The sequence below is a fragment of the Pan troglodytes genome, chromosome 3 (assembly GCF_028858775.2).
Source record: "Pan troglodytes isolate AG18354 chromosome 3, NHGRI_mPanTro3-v2.0_pri, whole genome shotgun sequence".
Taxonomy (NCBI): Eukaryota; Metazoa; Chordata; class Mammalia; order Primates; family Hominidae; genus Pan; species Pan troglodytes.
This window is the reverse complement of record NC_072401.2, coordinates 153046392-153070459: the sequence shown is the minus strand read 5'-3', so window position 1 is coordinate 153070459 and position 24068 is coordinate 153046392. Positions and strand designations below refer to the sequence as shown.

The 24068-nt window shown below is 40.0% G+C and overlaps 2 protein-coding genes across 23 annotated transcripts in view; one reads left to right on the top strand and one right to left on the bottom strand.

The window, feature by feature from the left end:
* SH3D19 (SH3 domain containing 19) overlaps positions 1 to 24068 on the top strand; it is a 277157-nt gene that overhangs the window by 114592 nt on the left and 138497 nt on the right. The gene's annotated exons all lie outside the window — the stretch shown is intronic.
* On the bottom strand, positions 844 to 14617 carry PRSS48 (serine protease 48). Its single transcript, XM_009448406.5, has 3 exons — positions 14470 to 14617; positions 9134 to 9303; positions 844 to 1309 (listed from the first exon to the last, which is right to left on the bottom strand). The coding sequence occupies exons 1-3, from the start codon at positions 14519 to 14521 to the stop codon at positions 923 to 925; spliced, it is 609 nt and encodes a 202-aa protein (XP_009446681.2). The 5' UTR covers positions 14522 to 14617; the 3' UTR covers positions 844 to 922.

The following is a 24068-nucleotide window of genomic DNA, read 5'->3' as shown; positions in this document are numbered from 1 at the left end:
AGATCATAGCATTAATCCATTGTTCGTAGTAGGTCACACTGGTATTTTAAAAAGTAAAAACTTAAGAAAAATATAGGGCTGAACTACATATATGCATTTCCTTCCTTCTTTTCTTTTCCTTTTTTTTTTAAAGACAGGGTCTTGCTCTGTTGCCCAGTCTGGAGTGCAGTGATGTGATGATAGCTCACTGCAGCCTCGAACTCCTGGTCTCAAGCTATCTTTCCACCGCAGCTTCCCAAGTAGCTGAGACCACAGGCACATGCCACCATTCTTGGCTAATTTCTTATTTCTTTTGTAGAGACAGGGGCTGTGTTGCCCAGGCTGGTCTTCATCCCCTGGCCACAAGTGATCTTTGGCCTCCCAAAGTGTTGGGATTACAGGTGTGAGCCAACATGCCTGACCCATGTTTGCATCTCTTTTTTTTTCTTCTTTTTTTTACTGCTCCTTATGGAACAGGGCTAGCTAATCCGTAGGCAGTGTGCTTGGAATTGGCTTTATATGAATTTTTTATTAGCCCTCTTGTTACAGTTGAGGAGTAAAGGGAGGGTTCGAAGGGAAGTTAAAGATAATAGAGAAGGTGAGAAATAATAGACTAAAATCCCATGATGCAACCCATGGGCACGAGGTAGACCCTTATTATATTTTCCTGTGTCATCACAGATACTTGCCTGCCTCTGTAGTAGCTATTTAATTTGTGTCTACAAATACTTATTCATAGAGGACATCTTCCTGCCTTGGAAGACACATTAGTCTTATAGCTATTTAATTTGTGTCTACAAATGCTTATTCATAGAGGACATCCTTCCTGTCTTGGAAGATGCATTAGTCAGGGACAAAGAATGTACAGAAGTGGCAGTTTTATTTCTTAACTCTTCACATTCCAACCCCAAAACTTCCAAAATCAAAAACCTTAAAAACAAAATCATTTCAAATTGTAAATAAAGTCACCCAGGGTTAGCAGTGGCTCTCCTGTGAGTTCTCTGCACCTGGGACTAAATCTCCATGCATTCTCTTCCCAGCCCTGTATGCAAGCAACAGCTTCAGCTACAGTGCCTACTCTGTGTATAATGTTAGGTCCAAAGGCACAGGAGGGACGCAGGAGAGCCAGAGAGAGTAGGACAATAGGGAACAAGAAGTCAGAGAAGTCTAGATTGTTGGCTCTTGAAATAGTGGCATTAATCCATTTTTGGTAGTAGATTACATTGGTGTAGACTCCAGGAAGAGATTTACCACATTCTAATCCCCAGCTTACTACTGTCTGGATCCATACACCATCAATGTGACACGACAGAGGCCCTCCAGAATCACCCTAAGGAAGAAATAAAAGGTAATGAGCATAGTGAAAAGAGGCATAAAGAAGAGAGTAGTAATAAGGGGTGGAGAATTCTTTAAAACTGGGCCATGAGACCCATGGAGCTGTGGAACCCTGCAGGGGGCTGGACTAATCACTGCTTTAGGGAGATATCACAGGAATTTTAGAATCATAGAATTGAAATTGTCAGAGACCTTAGTGAAATATATTAGTAATTTCAAAATATTTGTCTGTGATAAAAAGAGAAATAAAACTAATGGGATGATTTTTTCACTAAAGATAAATTTATTCAAATGAATGAACTGCCTTAATTTCCTGTTCTAACTGCTCTTTTTTAGTATTAAGTAATCCATTACCTAAAATGATAGTGATAGTTGTTGGTAGTAGTCTTCTAGTCTAGTTCTCTTTCTTTATTGTAAAAGCTTTACTGTCATATAATTCACATACTACACAATTCAGTGGTTTTTAGCATATTTACAGTGTTGTACAACCATCACCACAACCCATTTTAGAACATTTTTATCACCCTAAAAAGAAACCTCATACCCATTTGTAATTATCCCCATTTCTTCCCAACCCTCCCAGCTAGGCCAACCAGTAGTCCACTCTCTGCCTCTATGGATTTGCCTATTTTAGACATTTCATATAAATGGAATCATGTAATATCTGGCCTTTTGTGTCTGGCATGTTTCAGTTAGCACATTCTTTTCAAGGTTCCTTCATGTTGTATCAGTACTCCACTCCTTTTAGGGCTGAATAATATTCCATTGTATGGATGTACCACTTGGTGTTTCTGCATTCATTACCTAATGGACATTGTGATTGCTTCCATTATTTGGGCTATTATATTATAAATAATGCTTCTATGGCCCAGCATGATGGTTCATGTCTGTAATCCTAGTGCCTTGAGAGGCCAAGGCAGGAGAATCAGGCCAGGCATTTGAGACCAACCTGGGCAACCTAGTGGAACCCTGTCTCTTCAAAACAAATAAATAAATAAATAGCTGCTATGGTGGCATATGCCTGTCATCCCAACCACTCGGGAAGCTGAGGCAGAAGTATTGCTTGAGGCAAGTTTACAATGAACTATGATCCTACCACTGCACTCCAACCTGGGTGACAGAGCAAGACCCTGTTTCTAAAATAATAATCATGCTGCTGTGAACACTTGTGTACCGGTTTTTTCTTTGTTTATTTACAGATGGGGTCTCCCTGTTTTGCCCAGGCTGGTCTTGAACTCCTGGGCTGAAGCGATCCTTCTGCCACAGCCTTCTGAGTAGTTGAGATTACAGGTGGAAGCCACTGTGCCCAGCTCATGTGCAAGTTTTTGTATGGACATATTTTTATCTTTCTTGGTCATATACCTAGGAGTGGAATTTCTGGGTCATATGGTAATTCTATGTTTAACCTGTGAGGAACTGCCAAACAGTTTTTCAAAGAGGCTGCACCATTTTATATTACCACCAACAGTGTTAGAAGGCTCCAATTTCTCTACATTTGCATATCTTTATACCAGTTGGACATTTGTATATCTTTAGAAAAATATCTATTCAGATTCTTTGCTCTTTTAAAAATTGTGCTCTTTTTATGATCGAGTTACAAGTGTTCTTTTTTCTAGATACAGATCCCTTACATATATGATTTGCAAATATTTTCTTCCGTTTCATAGGCTACCTTTTTACTTTGTTAATGGTGTCCATTGAAGCATAAAAGTTCTGAATTTTGAAGAACTCTAATCTACTTTTTTTGTTGTTGCTTATGCTTTTGATAACATATCTAAGAAAATGTTGCCTAATCAAGGTCACAAAGACCTACCTATATGTTTTTTCCTAAAGGTGCTATAGTTTAGTTCTTATATTTAGGTCTTAGATCCATTTTGAGTTAATTTGGTATATGGTGAGGTCAGGGTCCAAGTTTATTCTTTTGCATGTGGTTGTCTACTTGTCCCAGCATCATTTGTTGAAATGACTATTATTTGTTCATTGAATTGATTCAATACCAATGTTTAAAATTAATTGACCATAAAAGGGTTTATTTCTGTTCACTCAATCCTATTTCATTGATCTATAGATGTCTCTCCTTATGCTAGTACCACACTGGCTTGATTACTGTTAGTTTTGAAATATGAAAAATGTGAGTCCTTCAACTTGTTTCTTGTTTTTCAAGATTGTTTTGGGCCCCTTGAATTTCCATATGCATTTTAGGATCAGCTTGCCAATTTCTGCAAAGAAACCAGCTGGGTTTTCATAGGGATTACATTGAATCTGTAGATCCATTTGGAGAATACTGCAATTTAAACAATATTAACTTTATTCCTATTTTATTCTTTTTAAAACTATTATAAATGGAATATTGTTTTCTTAAATGTTTCCTTAGACTATTCATTGCAACTACATAGAAATACAGTTGCTTTTTTCTTTTTTTCTTTTTTTTTTTAAGACAGAGTCTCGCTTCGTTGCCCCGCCCAGGCTGGAGTGCAGTGGCGAGATCTCAGCTCACTACGCCCAGCAAGTTTTTGTATTTTTAGTAGAGACGAGGTTTCACCATGTTGGTCAGGCTGGTTTCGAACTCCTGAACTCAAGCAATCCACCTGCCTTGGCCTCCCAAAGTGCTGAGATTACAGGCCTGAGCCACTGCACCCAGCCTACAGTTGCTTTTAGTATATTGTCCCTATATCCTTCAGTTTTGCTGAATGTGTTTATTAGTTCTAATTTTTTGGGGGTGGCATTCCTTTAGATTTTCTATTTATAAAATCATGTCATCTGTGAATAGAGATAGTTTTACTGTTTCTTTGCAATCTGGATGTCTTTTTATTTGTCTCTTGCTTATTAATTCTGGCTAGAACCTCCAGTACAGTGTTGCATAGAAATGACAAGAATAGACATCCTTGTCTCTTTCCTGACCTTATGGTAAAAGCATACAGTATTTTACCACGAAGTATTTTAGCTGTGGGTTTTTTTTGTAGTTGCACTTGATCAAGTTGAAAAACTCCACTCATCTCATTGTTGAATGTTTTTTTTTTTTTTTAATGTGAAGCGTTGTTGGATTTTTGTCAAATGTTTTTTCCATATTTATTGACATGATCATATGGTTTTTGCTCTTTATTCTAAGAACATGGTATATTAACATTGATTAATTTCTGGATTTTAAACCAACCTAAGTTTCCTGGGATAAATCCCAGTTGTTTATGGTATATCCTTTTTATTTTTTATTTTTTGAAAAATAAAAAAAGAGAGAGGGTCTCACTTTGTCTCCCAGGCTGGAATGTGGTGGCACAAACACTGCTCACTGTGGCCTCGACCTCCCGGTCTCAAGTGATCATCCCACCTCAGCCTACCAAGTAGCTGAGACTACAGGTGGCTAATATTTAAAATATTTTGTAGAAACGAAGTCTCACTATGTTGCTCAGTCTAGTCTTGAACTCCTGACCTCAAGTGATCCTCCCGTCTTGGCCTCTCAAAGTGCTGGGATTACAAGGCTTGAGTCACCACATCCTAAAAAGAACCCACATACCCATTTGTAATTACCCCCAGTTTGGATTTTGAGGTCAGCCAACTTGGCTTCCTGCTGAAACATGAAATCGGCATTCAGGTATATATAGTCCTTTTTGTATGTTGTTGGATTTGGTTCATTGAGGATTTTTGCACCTCTATTCATAAAAGATACTGGTCTATAGCTTCCTTGTGATGCCTTTGTCAGGTTTTGGTCTCAGTAATACTGATCTCGAATGAGTTGGGAAGTGTTCCCTCTTTTTTTTTTTTTTTTTTTTTTTTTTTTTGGAGACAGAGTCTTGCTCTGTCACCCAGGCTGGAGTACAGTGGCATGATCTTGACTTACTGAAACCTCTGCCTCCCGGGTTCAAGTGATTCTCCTCCCTCAGCCTCCTCAGTAGCTGGGATTACAGGCATGAGCCACCACACTCAGCTAATTTTTGTATTTTTAATAGAGACAAGGATTTACCATGTAGGCCAGGCTGGTCCCAAACTCCTGACCTCAGGTGATCTGCCTGCCTCGGCCTCCCAAAGTGCTGGGATTACAGGTGTGAGCCACTGTGCCCAATCCCCTCTTTTATTTTTCAAAAGAACTTGTGTAGAATTGGTATTAATTACTATTATTATTATTATTATTATTTTTGAGACAGAATCTCACTCTGTCACCCAGGCTGGAGTGCAGTGGCGCGATCTCGGCTCACTGCAACCTCTGCCTCCCAGATTCAAGTGATTCTTATGCCTCAGCCTCCCGAGTAGCTGGGAATACAGGCACGTGCCACCATGCCTGGCTAATTTTTGTATTTTTTGTAGAGACGGGGTTTTGCCACATTTGCTAGGCTCGTCTCGAACTCCTGGCCTCAAGTGACCTGCCCGCCTTGGCCTCCTAAAGTGCTGAGGTTACAGGTATGAGCCACTGCCTGTGGCCAGAATTGGGATTAATTATTTAAATGTTTGGTAGAATTCATCAATGAATTCTATCTGGACCTGGTCTTTTATTTGTTGGTATTTTTTTTTTTTTAATCACAAATGCAATCTCTTTACTTTTTATTAGGTTTATTCAGACCATCTATTTCTTCTTAGGTAAGTTATGGTAGTTTGTGTGTTTCTAGGAATTTGTCCATATCATCTTAGTTATCTAATTTTTTGGCATACTGTTATTCATAGTAGTGTCTTACAAATTCTTTTTATTTCTGTAAGGTTGGTAGTAATGTCCCAGTTTTATTTTTAACTTTAGTAATTTCAGTCTTTTTTTTTTCTTGCTCAGTTTAGCTAAAGTTTTTTTTCAATTTTATTGATCTTTTTAAAAACCAACTTTTGCTTTTGTTTATTTTCTCTATTGTCTTTCTGTTCTCTATTTCAGTAATTTCCACTATATCCCTTATTTCCTTCTTTGTATTTTTCTTTAGGTTTAGTTGTTTTTTTGTTTTGTTTTTTTTTTTTCTTTAAGACAGGGTCTCGCTGTGTCACCCAGCCTGGAGCACAGTGGTGCAAATATAGCTCACTGCAGCCTTGAACTCCTGGGCTCTAGCAATCCTCCCAAGTAGCTGGGACCACAAGTGTACCGCCATGCCTGGCTGATTTTTTTTTTTTTTTTTTAGAGATAGGGTCTCACTGTATTGCCCAGGCTGGTCTCGAACTCCTGGGCTGAAAAAAAATCTCCTACCTTATCCTCCCAAAGTGCTGCGATTACAGGTATGAGCCATCACACCCAGCCTTTTTTTTAGTTTTATTTATGTATATATATTTTTTTAAGAGACAGAGCCACAGAGTCTTGCTCTGTTGTCCAGGCTGGAGTGCAGTGGTGTGATCATAGCTCACTACATATGTGAACTTCTGGGCTCAAGGGATCCTCCTGCCCCAGCCTCCTAAGTAGCTGGGACTACAGGCTTGTGCACCATACCCAGCTAACTTTTTAAATTTTTAGTAGAGACAAGGTCTCACTATGTTGCCCAGGCTGGTCTTGAACTTCTTTTTCCAGTGTCTTGTATGGAAGATTAGGTTACTGATTTGAGATATATTGTTTAACGTAGGCATTTATAGATATAAATTTCTCTCTAAGCACTGCTTTAGCTGCTTCCATAAGATTTGATATGTTGTTTCTTCATTTTTATTCATCTCAAAATATTTCCTAATTTAGCAGTGTGTTACTTTCCACATATTTGTGAATTTCCATATTTCTCTCTTATTTACTTCTAATTTCATTCCATTGTGATTAGAAAATATACTTTGTATAATTTTAATCCTTCCAACTTTATTGAGGCTTGTTTTACAGCTTAGCATATGGTTTATTCTGGAGAATGTTCCATGGGCACTTAAGAGGAAAGTATATTCCGCTCTTCTTAGGACTCTTTCTGTTTTTAAAATTTCTTATGGGAGTGACTTGTCTCTGACAAACTCTGCTTCGGGTAACAGTTATAAATTGTGGACAGCATATAAAAGGCTACTCTCTGAAGGCAGTGGAGAGTGGCCAATAGCAGGCAGAAACTAGAGTGAATCCTTGGAAGAAAAGAATGACACTCTTTTTTTAAAAAATGGCTTTTCCCTTAAAGCAGGCCCCAGTCATTATCATGCATAGTGTCTGGAACTTAAAAAGAAACCCACAGTCTTACTGACTTGAGGAATTAGAGGATAGAGTTCAGAGCTGCCTTAGCAGTTGGAAAGTGAAAGGAAATATACCAGAAAGGAGACAGCCACAGAGCGAGAGTCCCAAGTTCTGCACATAAACTCTGCTCAAATTTCTGAATACACCCTGAATTACATATGTGTGCAGGTTAGACTCCAAGCAGCTCAGCTAAGGCTAAAATAACTGCTGATGCCTATCACAGGAGAGATCCAGTTTGGATTTTGAGGTCAGCCAAGTTGACTTCCCGTTGAAACAGGAAATCAACATTCTTTAGAGAAGCATAACAATCTGTACTCCCTACACCATGCTATTGACATTGTCCAGGATATATTCCAAAATGATTAGATATTAAAGTAAACAAAACAACAGGAAAATGTTTTCCAAGATAAACTGGAAAATGCCACTCATGAGAAAAAGCAATTGTTGGAGAATATCCCTGAGATAACTCAGATTGATTTTGGAATTAGCAGATAAGGATTTAAAGCAACTATTATAACTGTGATCAACACATGTAAAGGAAAATATTTATAATATACAGTTAGAAAATCTTGGCAGAGATCTAGAAAGTATATGTGGATGACAGGAGAGAATAAAACCAAATGGTCATTCTATAACTAAAAAATAAAATGTCTGAAATAAAAACTTCACTAGATGGACTTAAAATGTAAATGACAGCAGAAAGAGGCAGTGATCTTCAATACAGATCAATTTAAAAGTATCCAATTTGAAGAACAGAGAGAAAAACATAAAAATAAAATGGACTTGTGTGAAAATACCAAAAGGTATAACTTAACAAGTTTATGGTTTCATCTAGAAGGGGAGGAGAGAGAAATGAGGCAGAATAGTTTTTGAAGAAATCATTACTGAAAAATTTCCAAGTGTTGGTGAAATATGTTAAAGAATAGATTTAAAAAACCAAAAACTCAGTGAACCCCAAATAGGATAAATGCAAAGAAAACCACACCTAGTACATCATATTCAAACTGCTGACAATCAAAGGTAAAGAAAAAATACTGAAAGCAGCCAGAGCAAAACAACACATTACACTCAATGGAATGACGATGCAAATAATGGCTGATTTTTCATCAGTTATCACCAGGAGACAATAGAACGACATCTTTTAGGTATAGAGTGAAATGTTCTTACTTGAAAAAATTTAAAAGTTGGCAATTCTGCTTCAACCTCATAATATACTTATGAAAATATACAGGTCTATAAAAGTCTAGCAACCCAAGGAGGAAGGATTGCTTGAGGCCAGGAATTTGGGATCAGCCTGGGCAACATAGTGAGACCTCATCTCTACAAAAAAATGAAAAAAGTATGTGGGCCTGGTGAGGTGTGAGCTTGTAGTCCCAGCTACTCAGGAGGCTGAGATGGGAGGATGACTGATTGAACCCAGGAGCTGGAGGCTGTAGTAAGCTATGATCATGCCACTGTACTCCAGCCTGGGTGACAGAGCAAGGCTCTATCTCTAATTTAAAAAAAAAAAAAAAAATCCAATGACCAGTCGTTAGTATTGGTCTAGATCAATAGTCTTATAGTTGAAGAAATTGATTTCACAGATAGAAGTTAAGTGATTTGTCCAGGGTAACATAAGAGTTATTCTCATCTCCTGACTCCCAATCCACTGTTATTTACAGATAGGAAAACCTGGATCCAAATTAAGATCTCATGTTTAAAAAAAAATTCTCTAGAGCAAACCCTGACCTTGCAACTATCCTTCATGTTTTGAGTATCACCAGCACAAATCTTGTCTTCCTTGATGACTGGCTCCAGTGCTGGCAAGAAGATACCGATGGGATTGTAGAGCTGTTCACAAGCCTGGCGGTCAATAATGGGTACTTCTGCTTCCTGAAGGGTAGAATGGTAATCTCTATCTGTGGAGGAAGACAGGAACAAAAGATTAAAGCAACCTGGAAAAGTGCAGGGGCAGCATTCAGTCATGATGTGCAGAAGTCTCTGAATGGGAATCCAAAAGCAGCTTACAATGCCTTTCCAATCATATTTGCTTATGGGTGGATCTTTTGGTACACTTAAATCTAAAACTCAGTAATTCTAAACTATTTCTGCTTCTTTGAGGTTTTTTTTTTAATTGAGCCGTTGTTCTAAATAATGAGTACTTCTGATAAATTCTGATTGAGTAAAGGTATGAGTATTCTAAAGGATTCTAAAACTTCTTCCTTTCCCATTTTTTTTGCTTCTAGATCAGTTCTTGTCTTGTCTCTACTCCAACCTGGGAAAGAGTTGACATAAAACTTGAAAAACAGTTAAAAAACACTAGACGCTCTCCAAACTTTAAATTAGTCTTATTAACCTCTGTTTGAGAGAGGTAGTTATGTGTTTAAATTGTTAGTATCTGCTCTTCCAGCTATAGCTAGACTCTGCAAGATGCAAGAGTAAATAACATAAAAATATAAATGTCAAAAAAGATATTTTATTTAAAAACTTATAGATAATATCATTAGATTGATCTGGTTTTGTTGAAAAATATTTTCCATGGTAAGGATGTGCCTAGAATATGAATGTTCTGGAGTACAAGAGGATGACATATAAGACAACCCTTCTCTCTGCCCATTCTCACCTGAACTTTCCTTAACTTTTCCCCATCTGGTCACCCAACAAAAGGGTGGAATTGCCAACTGCTTTGTGACACTGGGCAAGCAAATAGGCAGGATGGCAGAAGTGAAGGTGACTTGAGAGGACAGTTTCAACAAGGCGACGTCTGCCGTTGTATCTTGGTACTTGGGATGGATGACGATTTTGGACACGTAGTACTTCACACGTTTCCTTGAGTCACCTACTTTAATCGATCCCAGCCACACAGTATATGAAAAAGTAGTCCAGGTCCTATGGGGAAAAGAAAGGAGGCCTGCTTATGGCCTGCAGCTGGGTCAGAACAGGCTGCCTATATGTAGCACTAAGTCTCTAGTCAAGAAAGGAGGGTAGCCAACTGGGAATTAACCATGATGCTTCCAACTTCAACTAGGGTTGATTTGTCTCCTTTCCTCTCTTTCTCCCTCCCCGTCCTTCCCTGACCACTCTTTCTGCGGTCTCTTCCTAGAGGCTTGTGGCTGGAGTTTTGTCCTGTATTTTCTCTCCGGTTCTCTCATTTACCTCTCCCATTCTCCATGGTTTCAGCCATCACCTGTATGCTTAATAGACATTGCTGTTTATTGTCCATACTAATTTCTGTTCTGAGCACTAGAACTTCATTTCTGAATAAAATTTTAAAGCAAAATATAACCACAGTTACACATATACACAGTTAAAATGCCAGGTAATTTGATAAGATGTACAAAATAAATAAATAAATAAATAACAAGTTCTCTGCCCCACCACCCTCAGTTCAAACTATTTAGAGGCAATGACTTTCAACTCTTTTAGCTCTTAGTAATTTTCAAGTGTTTTCAAGAAATCCTATATATAGCTGTTTCTTGATTTTTCTTTTTCAGTTTTAGAATCCTGAGTTCCTAGTGTGGAAGGTGAGGATTGAGCTTTCTTACACATCGCTGTCTACCCCCCACCTCCCACTTCCATTCCACCCATCCTCCTAGCCAGTGTTATCGTAACTTTTTGTTAGATCAGTATTTAATGCGTTTGTTCTTGTGACTATGTAAACGTTATTCACTACTGGGTCCTATTGGGTGATTACATTTCTTATAAAACGTTTTGCTTCTCCTGGAGTTGATAAGTGGGCTCACTTTGGTTTTTTGTTTTTATCTTTATACCCATCACCAGTCTCATTCCCCAGGCTCTCCACCAGAAGTGTAAATCTCCTCTCATTTTGTTCAAACTTGTCAGGCATTCTATCAATACTATCTTTTTTTTGGAGCCCTCTGCTCTCTTGTTCTAATCTGGGCTGCTGCACAGCCATCATCTTGGCACTTGCTTTATCCTTTATGACTTTCTTAGGGATTCTCTTCTGTGTTTTATTCCCCTTTTGTCTGGATCCTGTGTTTTCCTGTTTTTCCCCCTTTATTTTGGTGGAGCAGATTCTCCTATGGCTTCTTGAGAAAATGTGCATGAGAGGTAACATTTTTGCTGCTTTGTGTATTTGAAAATGTTTTACTTCTATCCCACATTTGATTGATAGTTTGCATATGGGTAGAATTCTAAGTTGGAAATAAATTTTTTTTAGCATTTTGAAGTTATTACTCTATTTTCTTTGAGTTTTTTTTTAAACTTAATTTTTTTTTTTTAGAGACAGGGTCTCACTCTGTCGCCCAGGCTGGAATGCGTGGTACAATCATAGGTCACTGCAGCCTTGAACTCCTAGGCTCAAGTGATCCTTCTACCTCAGCCTCATGAGTAGCTGGGATTACAGGTGCAAGCCGCCACATCTGGCTTATTTTCATTGAAATTTCAGTGTTGTTATTGAAGAGTCCTGGAATTTTAATTTCTGTGTGTATTAGTTATCAATTGTTGCATAATAAGTTATCATAAAGCTTAGTGGCTTAAAACAACAAATATTTATCTCATAGTTTTTATGGGTCAGGAATCAGGTGTGACTTAGTTGAGTACCATTGACTCAAGGTTTCTCATGTGGCTGCAATCAAGGTGAGCTGCAGCTGCAATCACGGTGAGCTGCAGTCATCTTATTGGGGAGGATCTGTGTCCAAACTCACGTTGGTAGGCTTTGGGTCTTTTCGCTGTTGACTAGAGATGCGGGTTCCACATGGGCCTCTCCATAGGGACACTCACCACATGACAAGTTGCTTCTCTCACGGCAGTGGCTCTTAGAGCTCAGATTGTGTTTATGACCCAAAAACACTTATGACAAAAATCTCCTGACTGGTATTTAGAAGGTGATTTGGCAAAAAATAAGAAAAGTCTTTAATATAGTGCCTGTCTCCAACTTTCCTTTTTCTACTTCTATGCCCTGTCTCTAGTTGTTTCGGGTTTGATAGTCTGACATGACCTGGGTTTCCTTCCGCCCTGCCTATCTTACCACTTTCATTTGTCTTTTGGTTCATTCATGAAGTGATGCAAATATTCACTGAGAACCTGTCTGTGTGTTAGCTGCCAGCTAGAACTCACGGTTGTATGCAGTGTGCTGCTGTCAGTATCAACCTCTCACTGACGAGGTTTCTCTTCTTTCTCTAGTGTGCTGGTGACCTGTATACTCAAGACGTGTTGTAGATGGCCAGGATGCTGCTGCAGGGTGCTGGCTTTGGCAGGTCAGCCTATACTTGGGCCACAGCTTTATCTGTGGATGTTCCCTGGTCAGTGAGAGGTGGATACTGACAACAGCACACTACATACAAGTGTGAGCTCTAGCTGGTAGCTAGCACACAGACAGGTTCTCAGTGAATATTTGCATGACTACATAAATGAACCAATAGACAAATGAAAGTGGTAAGATTGACTGGGCACGGTGACTCACGCCTATAACCCCAGCACTTTGGGAGGCTGAGGTGGGTGGATTGCTCAAGTCCAGGAGTTCAAAACCAGCCTGGGCAACATGGCCAAACACCATCTCTACAAAAAATATAAAGAAATTAGCCTGACATGATGGTGCATGCCTGTAGTCCCAGCTACTTGGGAGGCTGAGGCAGGAGGATTGCTTGAGCCCGGGAGGTGGAGGATGCAGTGAGTTTAGATCATGCCACTGTACTCCAGCCTGGGTGAGAGAGTGAGACCCCGTCTGAAAAGAAAAGGAAAAAAATGTGGTGAGATAGGCAGGGCAGAAGGAAACCCTAGGTCACATGGGACTCTCAAACTAGGGATGACCAGAGACAAGGCACAGAAGTAGAAAAAGGAATGTTGGAGACAGGTGCTATATTAGAGACTTTTCTTACTTTTCACAAATCACTTCCTAAATACTAGTCAGGGTTTTTTTTTCTTCTTTTGGGCCACAAACACAACAGGTGTGGTTGCACACCTGTAGTCCCAGCTACTAGGGAGGCTGAGGTGGGAGGATTGCTTGAACCCAGGAGTCTGAGGTTGCAGTGGGCTATGATTGCACTACTGCACTCTAACCTGGGTGACACAGTGAGACTCTGTCTCTTAAAAAAAAAAAATGCTCTATGAAGATTCAAATTTAGCTTTTACTTGATTCAAGGTCACCATCAGGAATATGAAGTATGTTAGTTTATAAATACAGTGATGCCCTCAGATGTGGTTGAGGTTGCAAGCTGTTTACTTTTGTGCTATTTGGTTTAACTGAATTGGCATTTTGTAGTATTTGTGTATCTTTCTTCTTTGCTACCTGTTGAGTTTTTTGCTCTCTCAGCATACCCTTTCTGTTTTTTGGGGGGACGGGGTCTTACTCTGTCGCCCAGGCTGGAGTGCGGTGGCGCTATCTTGGCTTACTGCAACCTCCACTTTCCAGGCTCAAGCACTTCTCCTGCCTCGGCCAGCCACCACGCCCGGCTAATTTTTGTATTTTTTGTAGAGATGGGGTTTCACCATGTTGCCCAGGCTGGTCTTGAACTCCTGATCTCAGGTGATCTGCCCGCCTTGGCATCCCAAAGTGCTGGGATTACAGGCATGAGCCGCTGTGCCTGGCCAGTATACCCTTCCTTTAAATCCCTGTGGACCAGAAAAATAAATGAACAAGCATATACCTGAAACCATAGAATAGTGTTTGCTCTTCCAGTTCCCTCTGCTTGAGATGCTCTTTTCCTGGATCCTCTTAGCTAATTTACTTATCCCCTTCAGTTCTGCTCAAATGACTCCTTCTTGGTGAGGCCTTCTTTAACTACCCTTCTAAAGATTGCAACACTCCTGCCCCTGTACTTCAGATGCCCCTTTCCTTTCATAGTACTTATTACCTTCTAACAAGCCTTATAATTTACACATTTAATATGTGCATTGATTATAAGTCCCACGAAGATAGGAATCTTGTGGGTGTGTGTGTGTACTGCTATTTCCAATCGGGAAAATTGGAATGGTGCTGGGTATATAGTAGCCTCTCAGGACCTTCTCAGGCTGTGCTACTCATAACTAACATCCCATGGGTGAAGTGTCACATTGTTCTGTATGATGCCCTCTTTAGTAAAAATCCTCTGCCTCTGCCTTCTCAACCCCACCCTGGCGCTCACCTGAGATCCCCAGCAGAAGGAGCAGCGTGAAGGCACAGCCAGCAGGGCCCATGTCTCTGTCCTCAGAGCCAGCGAGCGCTTCCTGCTTCCTGGACTCAGGCTCCCAGGAAGAGGCCAATGGGGAGCCGCCAGAACTAGCTTCTCCTCCTAGGTAGATTCCTCTGCTTCACCCCCTCCTCTCCTTTGGTCTTCACCCCCTGCCAGATCCTGAAGGGACCAGACTTCAGAAGTGCAGCTGCAGGACCCAGGGGAGGAACTGGGGTCTGCGGCGCCCCCTGCTGTCCTGGGAGAGCAGGGTTTCTGGGGTTTCTGCCTGTGGTGTTGAGGAGTGGCTGGTTGAGGGCACTGGAAGAAACAGGACCCTGTCTCTAGCAAGGAGATAGAAGGTGGACAGGATTCTCCAAAAGCAAGAAATGGAAAAGAGGAAATGAACCCAGTATCTGGTTAATTTTTCTGAGTTTTTTTGTTTGTTTGTTTGTTTTCATTTCTGTTACAGTGTTAGCTGCACTGCAAGTCAAGTTTCCTGGGAAACAGACTCTAAGACAGAGATTTTTGTGCAGGAAATTTATTTTAGAGTGGTCTCAGGATCAGCAGCTCTTGGGTGGGTAGTAGGATTGGTTAGAGGGAGAGTTGAACTGTGATGCGTTTGCAACAGAGGCCACAGCCTATCTCACAAGTTTCTCTGGAGCTGAGGTGACCCTCAGAGACTTTCTGTACTGAGCTAAGAAGGATGCGTTCTTAGAGGTCTGCATCATTGGATGCAGGCCACCTCCTAGGAGGGGGCATTACCTTGGGTGAGGTGGCTGTGTTGGCAGTTCTTGGGATAAGACTTAGCTGTGAACTCTCAGCAGCCAACACTCCTAGCTGCTAAGGGAATGAATGCTTCAGTTCTAAAGGGGGGTCTGGATGGTACACCACAACATCTACCTCAGAAATCTTCACTGTGCCTTTTGTTTTCTGTGCCAATTGTTTGTAGGGTGCTAGGTCTGTGGAGGCAGAATTCAATGAACTATTAAAATGTTACTGCTCTCTTGCAACTTAAAATATTGGGATGCTTGAAAGAAACATATAAACAGTTTAAAAGTAATAGGCCAGGCGCGGTGGCTCATGCCTGTAATCCCAGCACTTTGGGAGGCCGAGGCGGGTGGATCACCTGAGGTCAGGAGTTTGAGACCATCCTGGCCAACATGGTGAAATCCTGTCTCTACTAAAAATACAAAAATTAGCTGGGTGTAGTGGCGTGCACCTGTAGTCACAGCTACTCGGGAGGCTGAGGCAGGAGAATCGCTTGAACCCGGGAGGCGAAGGTTGCAGTGAGCCAAGATGGCGCCACTGCACTCCAGCCTGGGCGACAGCGAGACTCCATCTCAAAAATAATAATAATAAAATAATAATAATAGAAGTGGTTGGGCGTGGTAGCTTACGCCTATTATCCCAGCACTTTGAAAGGCTGAACGGGGAGGATCCCTTGAGACCAGGAGTTTGAGATCAGCCTGGGCAATACAGTGAGACCCTGTATCTACAAAAATTTAAAAATTAGCCTGGTGTAGTGATGTGCACCTGAAGTCCCCAGCTACTCGGGAGGCTGAGGCAGGAGGATCACTTGAAGTCAGTAGTTCAAGGCTACATGAGCTATGACTGTACCACTGTACTCCAGCTTGGGCGACAGAAAGAACCTGTCTCAAATAATAATGGAAGACCAGAAAATGTAGATATTTTGGTAAGAACTATTCAGTTACAGGCAACTGAGGCTCACTTAAGCTAGCTTAAATCAAGAGGAGATTATTTTAAAGCTATTGTTTTGAGCTGAATTATGTCTCCTCAAAAATGTATCTTGAGGCTGGGCATGGTGGCTCATGCCTGTAATCCCAGCACTCTGGGAGGCCAAGGCGGGTGGGTCACGAGGTCAGGAGATCGAGACCATCCTGGCTAACACAGTGAAAACCCGTCTCTACTGAAAAATACAAAAAATTAGCCGGGTGTAGTGGTGGGCGCCTGTAGTCCCAGCCACTTGGGAGGCTGAGGCAGGAGAATGGCGTGAACCCTGGAGGCAGAGCTTGCAGTGAGCCGAGATCACGCCACTGCACTCCAGCCTGGGCGACAGAGCGAGACTCCGTCTTTAAAAAAAAAAAAAAAAAAAGTATCTTGAAGTCCTAACCGCATTCCCATACCTCAGAGTATGACAATATGTGGAGATAAGGTCTTTAAAGAGGTAATTATATTAAAAAGAGGTCATTAGGTTGGGTTCTAATCTCATATGAGTGATGTCCTTAGAAGAGGAAATGTCATGTACGTGACATGTATAGAGGGAGAAGACAGCTATTTACAAGCCTAGGGTGCCTGAAACAAATCCTTCCCTCATGGCCCTCAGAAAGAACCAGCCATGCTGATACCTTGATCTTGGACTTCCAGCCTCCAGAACTGTGAGGAAATAAATTTCTGTTGGTTAAGTTCGTCTAGTCTGTGGTACTTTGTTACAGCAGCCCTAGCAAACTTATGTAGATATCTATGGAATAATAAGAACAGGATAACAGGGACACCTGGAGCTGCCATAGGACAACCCTGCAGACCAGAGCTGGAAAGGAGCTCTGGATTCATGACAGCTTAAGAGCTCATAGCAGGATCTTCTCTCTGGTTCTCTGCTATTAATATGGCTCAACCGAATTCCATGTCATTTCTTTCTGTCCTACTATAAACTGCTCAAGTTGTTCCCTATTTTCAGTTCAGACTCCCAAGACGTCTTATTTGGCACAGATTATCTTTTCTAACCAGGATATAGGTTCATGGCCATGGATTAACTGTCCTTGGGGTAAGTACCCTTATATGGGAAGGTGAGAAGATGGGGATGCAGAAATATGGCCAGCTCAGTTGCAGGGGCTATTGTGGCAGGGCAGATGCCAGGTTTGCTATATCTCAGTAAAGTAGCATAAAGATGTTTACCTCTTTAAATACATTTTAAAAGATTTTAGAAGTGAACACGTGAAAAAAATCTCTCCATTTGCTTTTTTAAGCAAACACTGCAACACCATGAATTTTTACCAAATTTATGTTTTTAAAATTCATTTGTTTTCATTTGTGTCTGCTTGATGGGGATGAAAATCTCCTACTACTATTACATTTGTGATAGTTTCTGAATACATTTTTAATGGTTCTTGTTTTGTGTATCCAATTTTGTTTTTGTGGTTTATGCATTCACTCTGGTTTTTTGCTACTCACTGTGATTTTATCATTATACAATGACTCTTAGTATTTTTCATCTTAATTTTTTCTGAAATTAACATTACAACCGGCAGTTTTCTCCAGCTCGTTTCATTGAAGAAAAAGATTTCTTATTCATAGCACAACCATCTTTGTGAATATTCCAATTAATTTATGATATTCACAGACAATTTTAGCTATTGAGTTAACTCACTTAATATCGTTTTTTTAAAAGGTCAGACCTCAGTTTGAGATTTGCCTTCTGATCATGTTTAGAGTAAAGGTAGCTTATTATTCATTTTGCAGAGACCTGAAAACTTTGGACAGATCTTTCTGTTGACTTACCACAGGAGCAAAAAACTTGACCAGAGAGTCCTTTCCCTCTGAGGATTTTGTGGTTGTCCCAGGTCTTTGGACTTCTTTTTTTTTTTTTTTTGAGATGGAGTCTCGCTCTGTCGCCCAGGCTGGAGTGCAGTGGCGTAATCTCGGCTCACTGCAACCTCCGCCTCCCAGGTTCAAGCGATTCACCTGCCTCAGCCTCCCAAGTAGCTGGGACTACAGGTGCCCACCACCACGCCCAGCTAATTTTTTGTATTTTTAGTAGAGACGGGTTTTCACCATGTTAGCCAGGATGGTCTCAAACTCCTGACCTCGTGATCCACCCGCCTCGGCCTCCCAAAGTGCTGGGATTACAGGTGTGAGCTACCGTGCCTGGCTGGACTTTTATTAATACATCACTGGACAAATCGGAAGTACTGGCTTATACCCTTTATATGTTAGTTAGTTGGATTGCTCACAGAATCTCTCCTCTCCTTTGTTTAAATGTTTTGTAAATATATATTTCAGTTTTGGTATCTGTTAAATTTAGTTGGAAATAAACTCTACATCAGTTACTGATGTAACTAAGGCACCAGTACTTTATTTTGAAAATTGGAAGGTAAAAGGAAAGAATTAGTTATCCTAGTTTTCCTGTATAAAGTGTAATTCAGAGTATCAAAATAGGTTTAGTTGGTGAGAGAAGAATTCCAACTAATAAATGTAGTTGGACCAGTAGCATTAGAAAATCACCACTTACAGCCCCTCGTGAAATAATTGATTCAAGGAATAACTATCAAGTCTTTAGATAAAAAGTTGATAAGAGAGCTGAGGCTGTTACCATTTGAACCCTCTGATCACTCTTAGCATCACTAAAAGTGGGACAAGGCAGACATGTGCCTCCTGATGTTACCCCCTATGAAGTATCCTTGTTAAAAAAAAAAAAGAACAAAAAAAAGAAAAGTGAAACCTGAATCTCTAAAGCTACTTTCACTTGCAGCAAATATAAGGGATAAAGGAGTAAGTCAGATTACAACTTAAGGAAGTAAATAGACAAATCCAGAATGTAGGACATTTTACAAAGCAGCTGACCCAGTTACTGTTGTAAGTCCATGTTGTGAAGGTAAAAAAGGGAGAGAGACTGCTCTAGATTATGACACTTAAGAGACATAAGTGTGTTTGGATCCTGATTTAACAAACCAGCTTATTGTTAATCTTGACAGGTGTGATAATGGCATTTAGCTTTGTAAGAAAATATCTATTCCTAAAGACAAAGGTGGGACCCTCTTAACCCTTTCTAAATCTAAGCTAAAATGATGTATCATTTTGGAGAAAGTTCCTCTGGTTTTCAGCCCACAGTGCTATTCTTTCGTTTTCATGGGTATGGCTGTATTACCTTATTACCTTAAGCAAGTCATCTTTTCCCTAAGGCTTGTATTTTCCCATTGTACCATGAAGGTGCTGGAATCAGTTGATGATCTCAAAGATTAAATTATGCATTGCTTGTTTATCACCGTATTTTATCTATTTATCTTTGCCTTTTGCCTACATTATCTGTCTATAAATAGTTTCTTCCTTTTTATTCAGTAATCAAGAAACATGTTGGATCTGCCATTTTACTGCTTCACTGGCTCTTATAAGGAAGTGCCAAAGAGTTGGAAGCAAGAGAGTGGGTTCTTAATGCTCACCCCAAGGACTTTCCTGAACACAGCTCTTACAGTTTCTGCCTCTCTCATCGTGCCGTGTCTTCAGGTCTTAGATTATCTGTCCCCAGATTATTACCCTATGCCATCATTAACGTTATCTTTAAATACCTCTGCCATACACAATAAGTATAATAATAATTGCTGCAAAATAGGAATAATAATATCCCACAAGATTTTCATAAGAATTAAATGAGATATTATAGAGTTAATACTTAGCTTGGGTTTGGCCTATTTAGCATGTGATAATTAATGGCAGCTGTTACTTTTATTATTGTTGTTGTTGAACTCATTTCTCAGCTTTAAGTATTTAATTCTACCCAAACAGTTTATCTTGGTGATGGCTTGGATTGATGTTGATGGTACCTATTGACCAGGGCTTCTCAACCTTGGCACTATTGACATTTTGGGCCAGATGATTCTTTGTTGTGGGGTAGCTAGCCTGTTCATTGCACGATATTAAGCAGCATCCCTAATCTCTACCTATTAAATGCCAGTAATACCTACTACACCTAGTTGTGACAACCAAAAATATCCCCAGACATTGCCAAATGTCCCCTGGGAGAACCACTGCTGTAAAGCAAAGATGCCACTTCAAGAATTCAGTCTTCTTTTGAGCACCCTGAGGATAAAACAGGGAAAACAATAGATTTGCAAGTTTTGTAGCTTTTTATCTGTATTAACAGAAAGGGCAAATGGACACCATTGTCTGTTTTCTAATTCAACCCATCAATCAGTCTACTATATTGGAAAATGAATAGCTCTCCTTATAAAACAGGCTCCTAAAGAATATCTGAGGCCACGCATAGTGGCTCATGCCTATAATCCTAGGCCTTTGGGGGGTCAAAGTGAAAGGATTGCTTGAGCTTAGGAATTCAAGACCAGCCTGGACAACATAATGAGACCCCCATCTCTACAGAAAAATTAAAAAATTAGCCAGGCGGGGTGTTGCATGTTTGTAGTCCCAGTTAGGAGGCTGAGGTGGGAGGATTGCTTGAACTTGAGAGGTTGAGACTGCAGTGGGCTATGATTGGGACACTACACTCCAGCCTGGGTGACAGAGTGAGACCCTGTCTCAAAAAAAAGAATAATTGACTTCTCTAGTACGTGTATATCAGGCCTTGGCTTTTGCCTTTGTGTACTAAAAGGTCCAGTCTAGTTTTAGTTTTTGAACTTGGACAAGAAATTTTTTGTGAAGCTTTTGTTTCACAAATCAGTAAGTGCTAGAATTAGTCCATATACAGTCATGTGCCTCATAATGACATTTCAGACCACTTATACTAGGTTGGTTCCATAAGATTATAATGGAGCTGACAAATTCCTATTGCCTAGTGACATTAGAGTTGTAGGGCAATGCATTACTCAAGTGTTCATGGTGGTGCTGTTATAAACAAACCTACTGACTGCCAGTTGTATAAAAGCATAACATATACAATTACATACAGTACATATGTGGCAGGCCATTCTTCTATTGCTGTAAAGAAATACCTGAGACTGCGTAATTTATAAAGAAAGAGCTTTAATTGGCTCATGGTTCTGCAGGCTGCACAGGAGGCATAGCGGCATCTGCTTCTGAGAAGGCCTCAAGAAGCTTCCAATCATGGAAGAAGGCAAAGGGGGAGCAGGCACATCACATGGTGAAAGCAAGAGAGAGAGTGGGGAGGTGCCATACACTTAATGACCAGAAGTCACACACTATTTTGAGGATAGTACCAAGAGGATGGTAATAAACCATTCAGGAGAAACTCACCCCTGTGATCCAATCACCTCCCACCAGGCCCCACCTCCAACATTGGGGATTACAATTCAACATGAGATTTGGGTGGGGTCAGCATCCAAACTATATCAACATAATACCTGATAATGATAATAAATGAGTATGTTACTGGTTTATGTATTTATTATTGCTATACTTTTAATCATTATCCAGTGTACTCTGTCTACTTTAAAAAAAAAAAAGTTAACTGCAAAACAGCTTTAGGCAGGTCTGTCAGAAAGTATTCTGGAAAAGGCATTGTTATCATAGTAGATGACAGCTCCATACATGTTATTGCCCCTGAACACCTTCCAGTGGGACAAGATGTGGAGGTGGAAGACAGTGATACTGATGATCCTGACCCTGTGTAGGCCTAGGCTAATGTGTGTGCTTGCGTCTTAGTTTTTTTTTTTTTTTTTTAAAGAAAAGCTTAAAAGGTAAAAATAAAAAATTTTTAAAAAGAGAAAAAAGCATATAGAATAAAGATACAAGGAAAGAAAATATTTTTGTACAACTATACAATGTGTTTGTGTTTTAAGCTAAGTGTTATTAGGAGAGTCAAAAGTTCTTAAAAATCAATATGTTTATAAAGTAAAAAAGTTATAGTAAGCAGAGATTAATTTATTATTAAAGAAAAATTTTAAAAATACACTTAGATGGATTAAAGACTTAAATGTTAGACCCAAAACCATAAAAACCCTAGAAGAAAACCTAGGCATTACAATTCAGGACATAGGCATGGACAAGGACTTCATGTCTAAAATATCAAAAGCAATGGCAACAAAAGCCAGAATTGACAAATGGGATCTAACTAAACTCAAGAGCTTCTGCACAGCAAAAGAAACTACCATCAGAGTGAACAGGCAACCTACAAAATGGGAGAAAATTTTCACAACCTACTCATCTGACAAAGGGCTAATATCCAGAATCTACAATGAACTCAAACAAATTTACAAGAAAAAAAAAAAAACAACCCCATCAAAAAGTGGGCAAAGGACATGAACAGACACTTTTCAAAAGAAGACATTTATGCAGCCAAAAAACACATGAAAAAATGCTCACCATCACTGGCCATCAGAGAAATGCAAATCAAAACCACAATGAGATACCATCTCACACCAGTTAGAATGGCAATCATTAAAAAGTCAGGAAACAACAGGTGCTGGAGAGGATATGGAGAAATAGGAACACTTTTACACTGTTGGTGGGACTGTAAACTAGTTCAACCATTGTGGAAGTCAGTATGGCAATTCCTTAGGGATCTAGAACTAGAAATACCATTTGACCCAGCCATCCCATTACTGGGTATATACCCAAAGGACTATAAACCATGCTGCTATAAGGACACATGCACACGTATGTTTATTGTGGCACTATTCACAATAGCAAAGACTTGGAACCAACCCAAATGTCCAACAATGATAGACTGGATTAAGAAAATGTGGCACATATACACCATGGAATACTATGCAGCCATAAAAAATGATGAGTTCATGTCCTTTGTAGGGACATGGATGAAATTGGAAATCATCATTCTCAGTAAACTATCGCAAGAACAAAAAACCAAACACCGCATATTCTCACTCACAGGTGGGAATTGAACAATGAGAACACATGGACACAGGAAGGGGAACATCACACTCTGGGGACTGTTGTGGGGTGGGGGGATGGGGGGAGGGATAGCATTAGGAGATATACCTAATGCTAAATGACGAGTTAATGGGTGCAGCACACCAGCATGGCACATGTATACATATGTAACTAACCTGCACATTGTGCACATGTACCCTAAAACTTAAAGTATAATAATAATAATAATAAAATACACTTAGTGTAGCCTAAGTGTACAGTGTTTATAAAGTCTACAGTAGTGTACTGTCATGTCCTAGGCGTTCACATTCACTCACTGCTCACTCACTGACTTACCCAGAGCAACTTCTATTCCCGCAAGCTCCATTCACAGTAAGTGCCCTATATAGGTGTACCAGTTTTTATCTTTTATAATATATTTTTACTGTACCTTTTCTATGTTTAGATACATAAATACTTCCCATTGTGTTATAGTTGCCTACAGTGTTCAGTACAGTAACTTGCTGCACAGGTTTGTAGCCTATGAGCAATAGACTATAGCATGTAACCTAGGTGTGTAGTTGGCTGTATCACTGAGTTTTGTGTCATTTCACTCTACGATGTTCACACAATGACAAAATCACCTAATGACACATTTCTCAGGACGGATCTCCATCATTAAGCAACATGTCATGTACTTAGCATCTGTTATGTCAGGGCCAAGCCTTGGACAACCTTTCACAGACAATCTTCTTTCTCTTCCTGGCTGTTTGCCTTATTGACCAGTCTACAGGTTTCCCTGGATTGCACTCATCTCCTCCACAGGGACTAATCTTGCTCTGAGCACCATCCTACTTGCTTGAAACACTAATGCCCTTTAAAACCAGTCCCCCTTTACAGGGGGGACTGGTTATTTTGATCACCAACTAATGCACCTGTTCTTTTGGTCACTAACAAAATACATTTCCCTTTTTATGTTTATTCACTTCTCATACTAAAGGAATTCTTCCCTATGGTTTTGACAGCTGGCTTTCTATAGTCTATAGTTCTCATTTTGT

Coding starts and splice junctions, on each gene's coding strand:
- PRSS48 (XM_009448406.5), bottom strand. CDS start 14,521: ATGGGCCCTGCTGGCTGTGCCTTCACGCTGCTCCTTCTGCTGGGGATC. Junction 9,304..14,469: donor CCTTCTGCTGGGGATCTCAG/GTGAGCGCCAGG, acceptor CTTCCTCCACAG/ATAGAGATTACCATTCTACC. Junction 1,310..9,133: donor ACATGAAGGATAGTTGCAAG/GTCAGGGTTTGC, acceptor TTTCTTCCTTAG/GGTGATTCTGGAGGGCCTCT.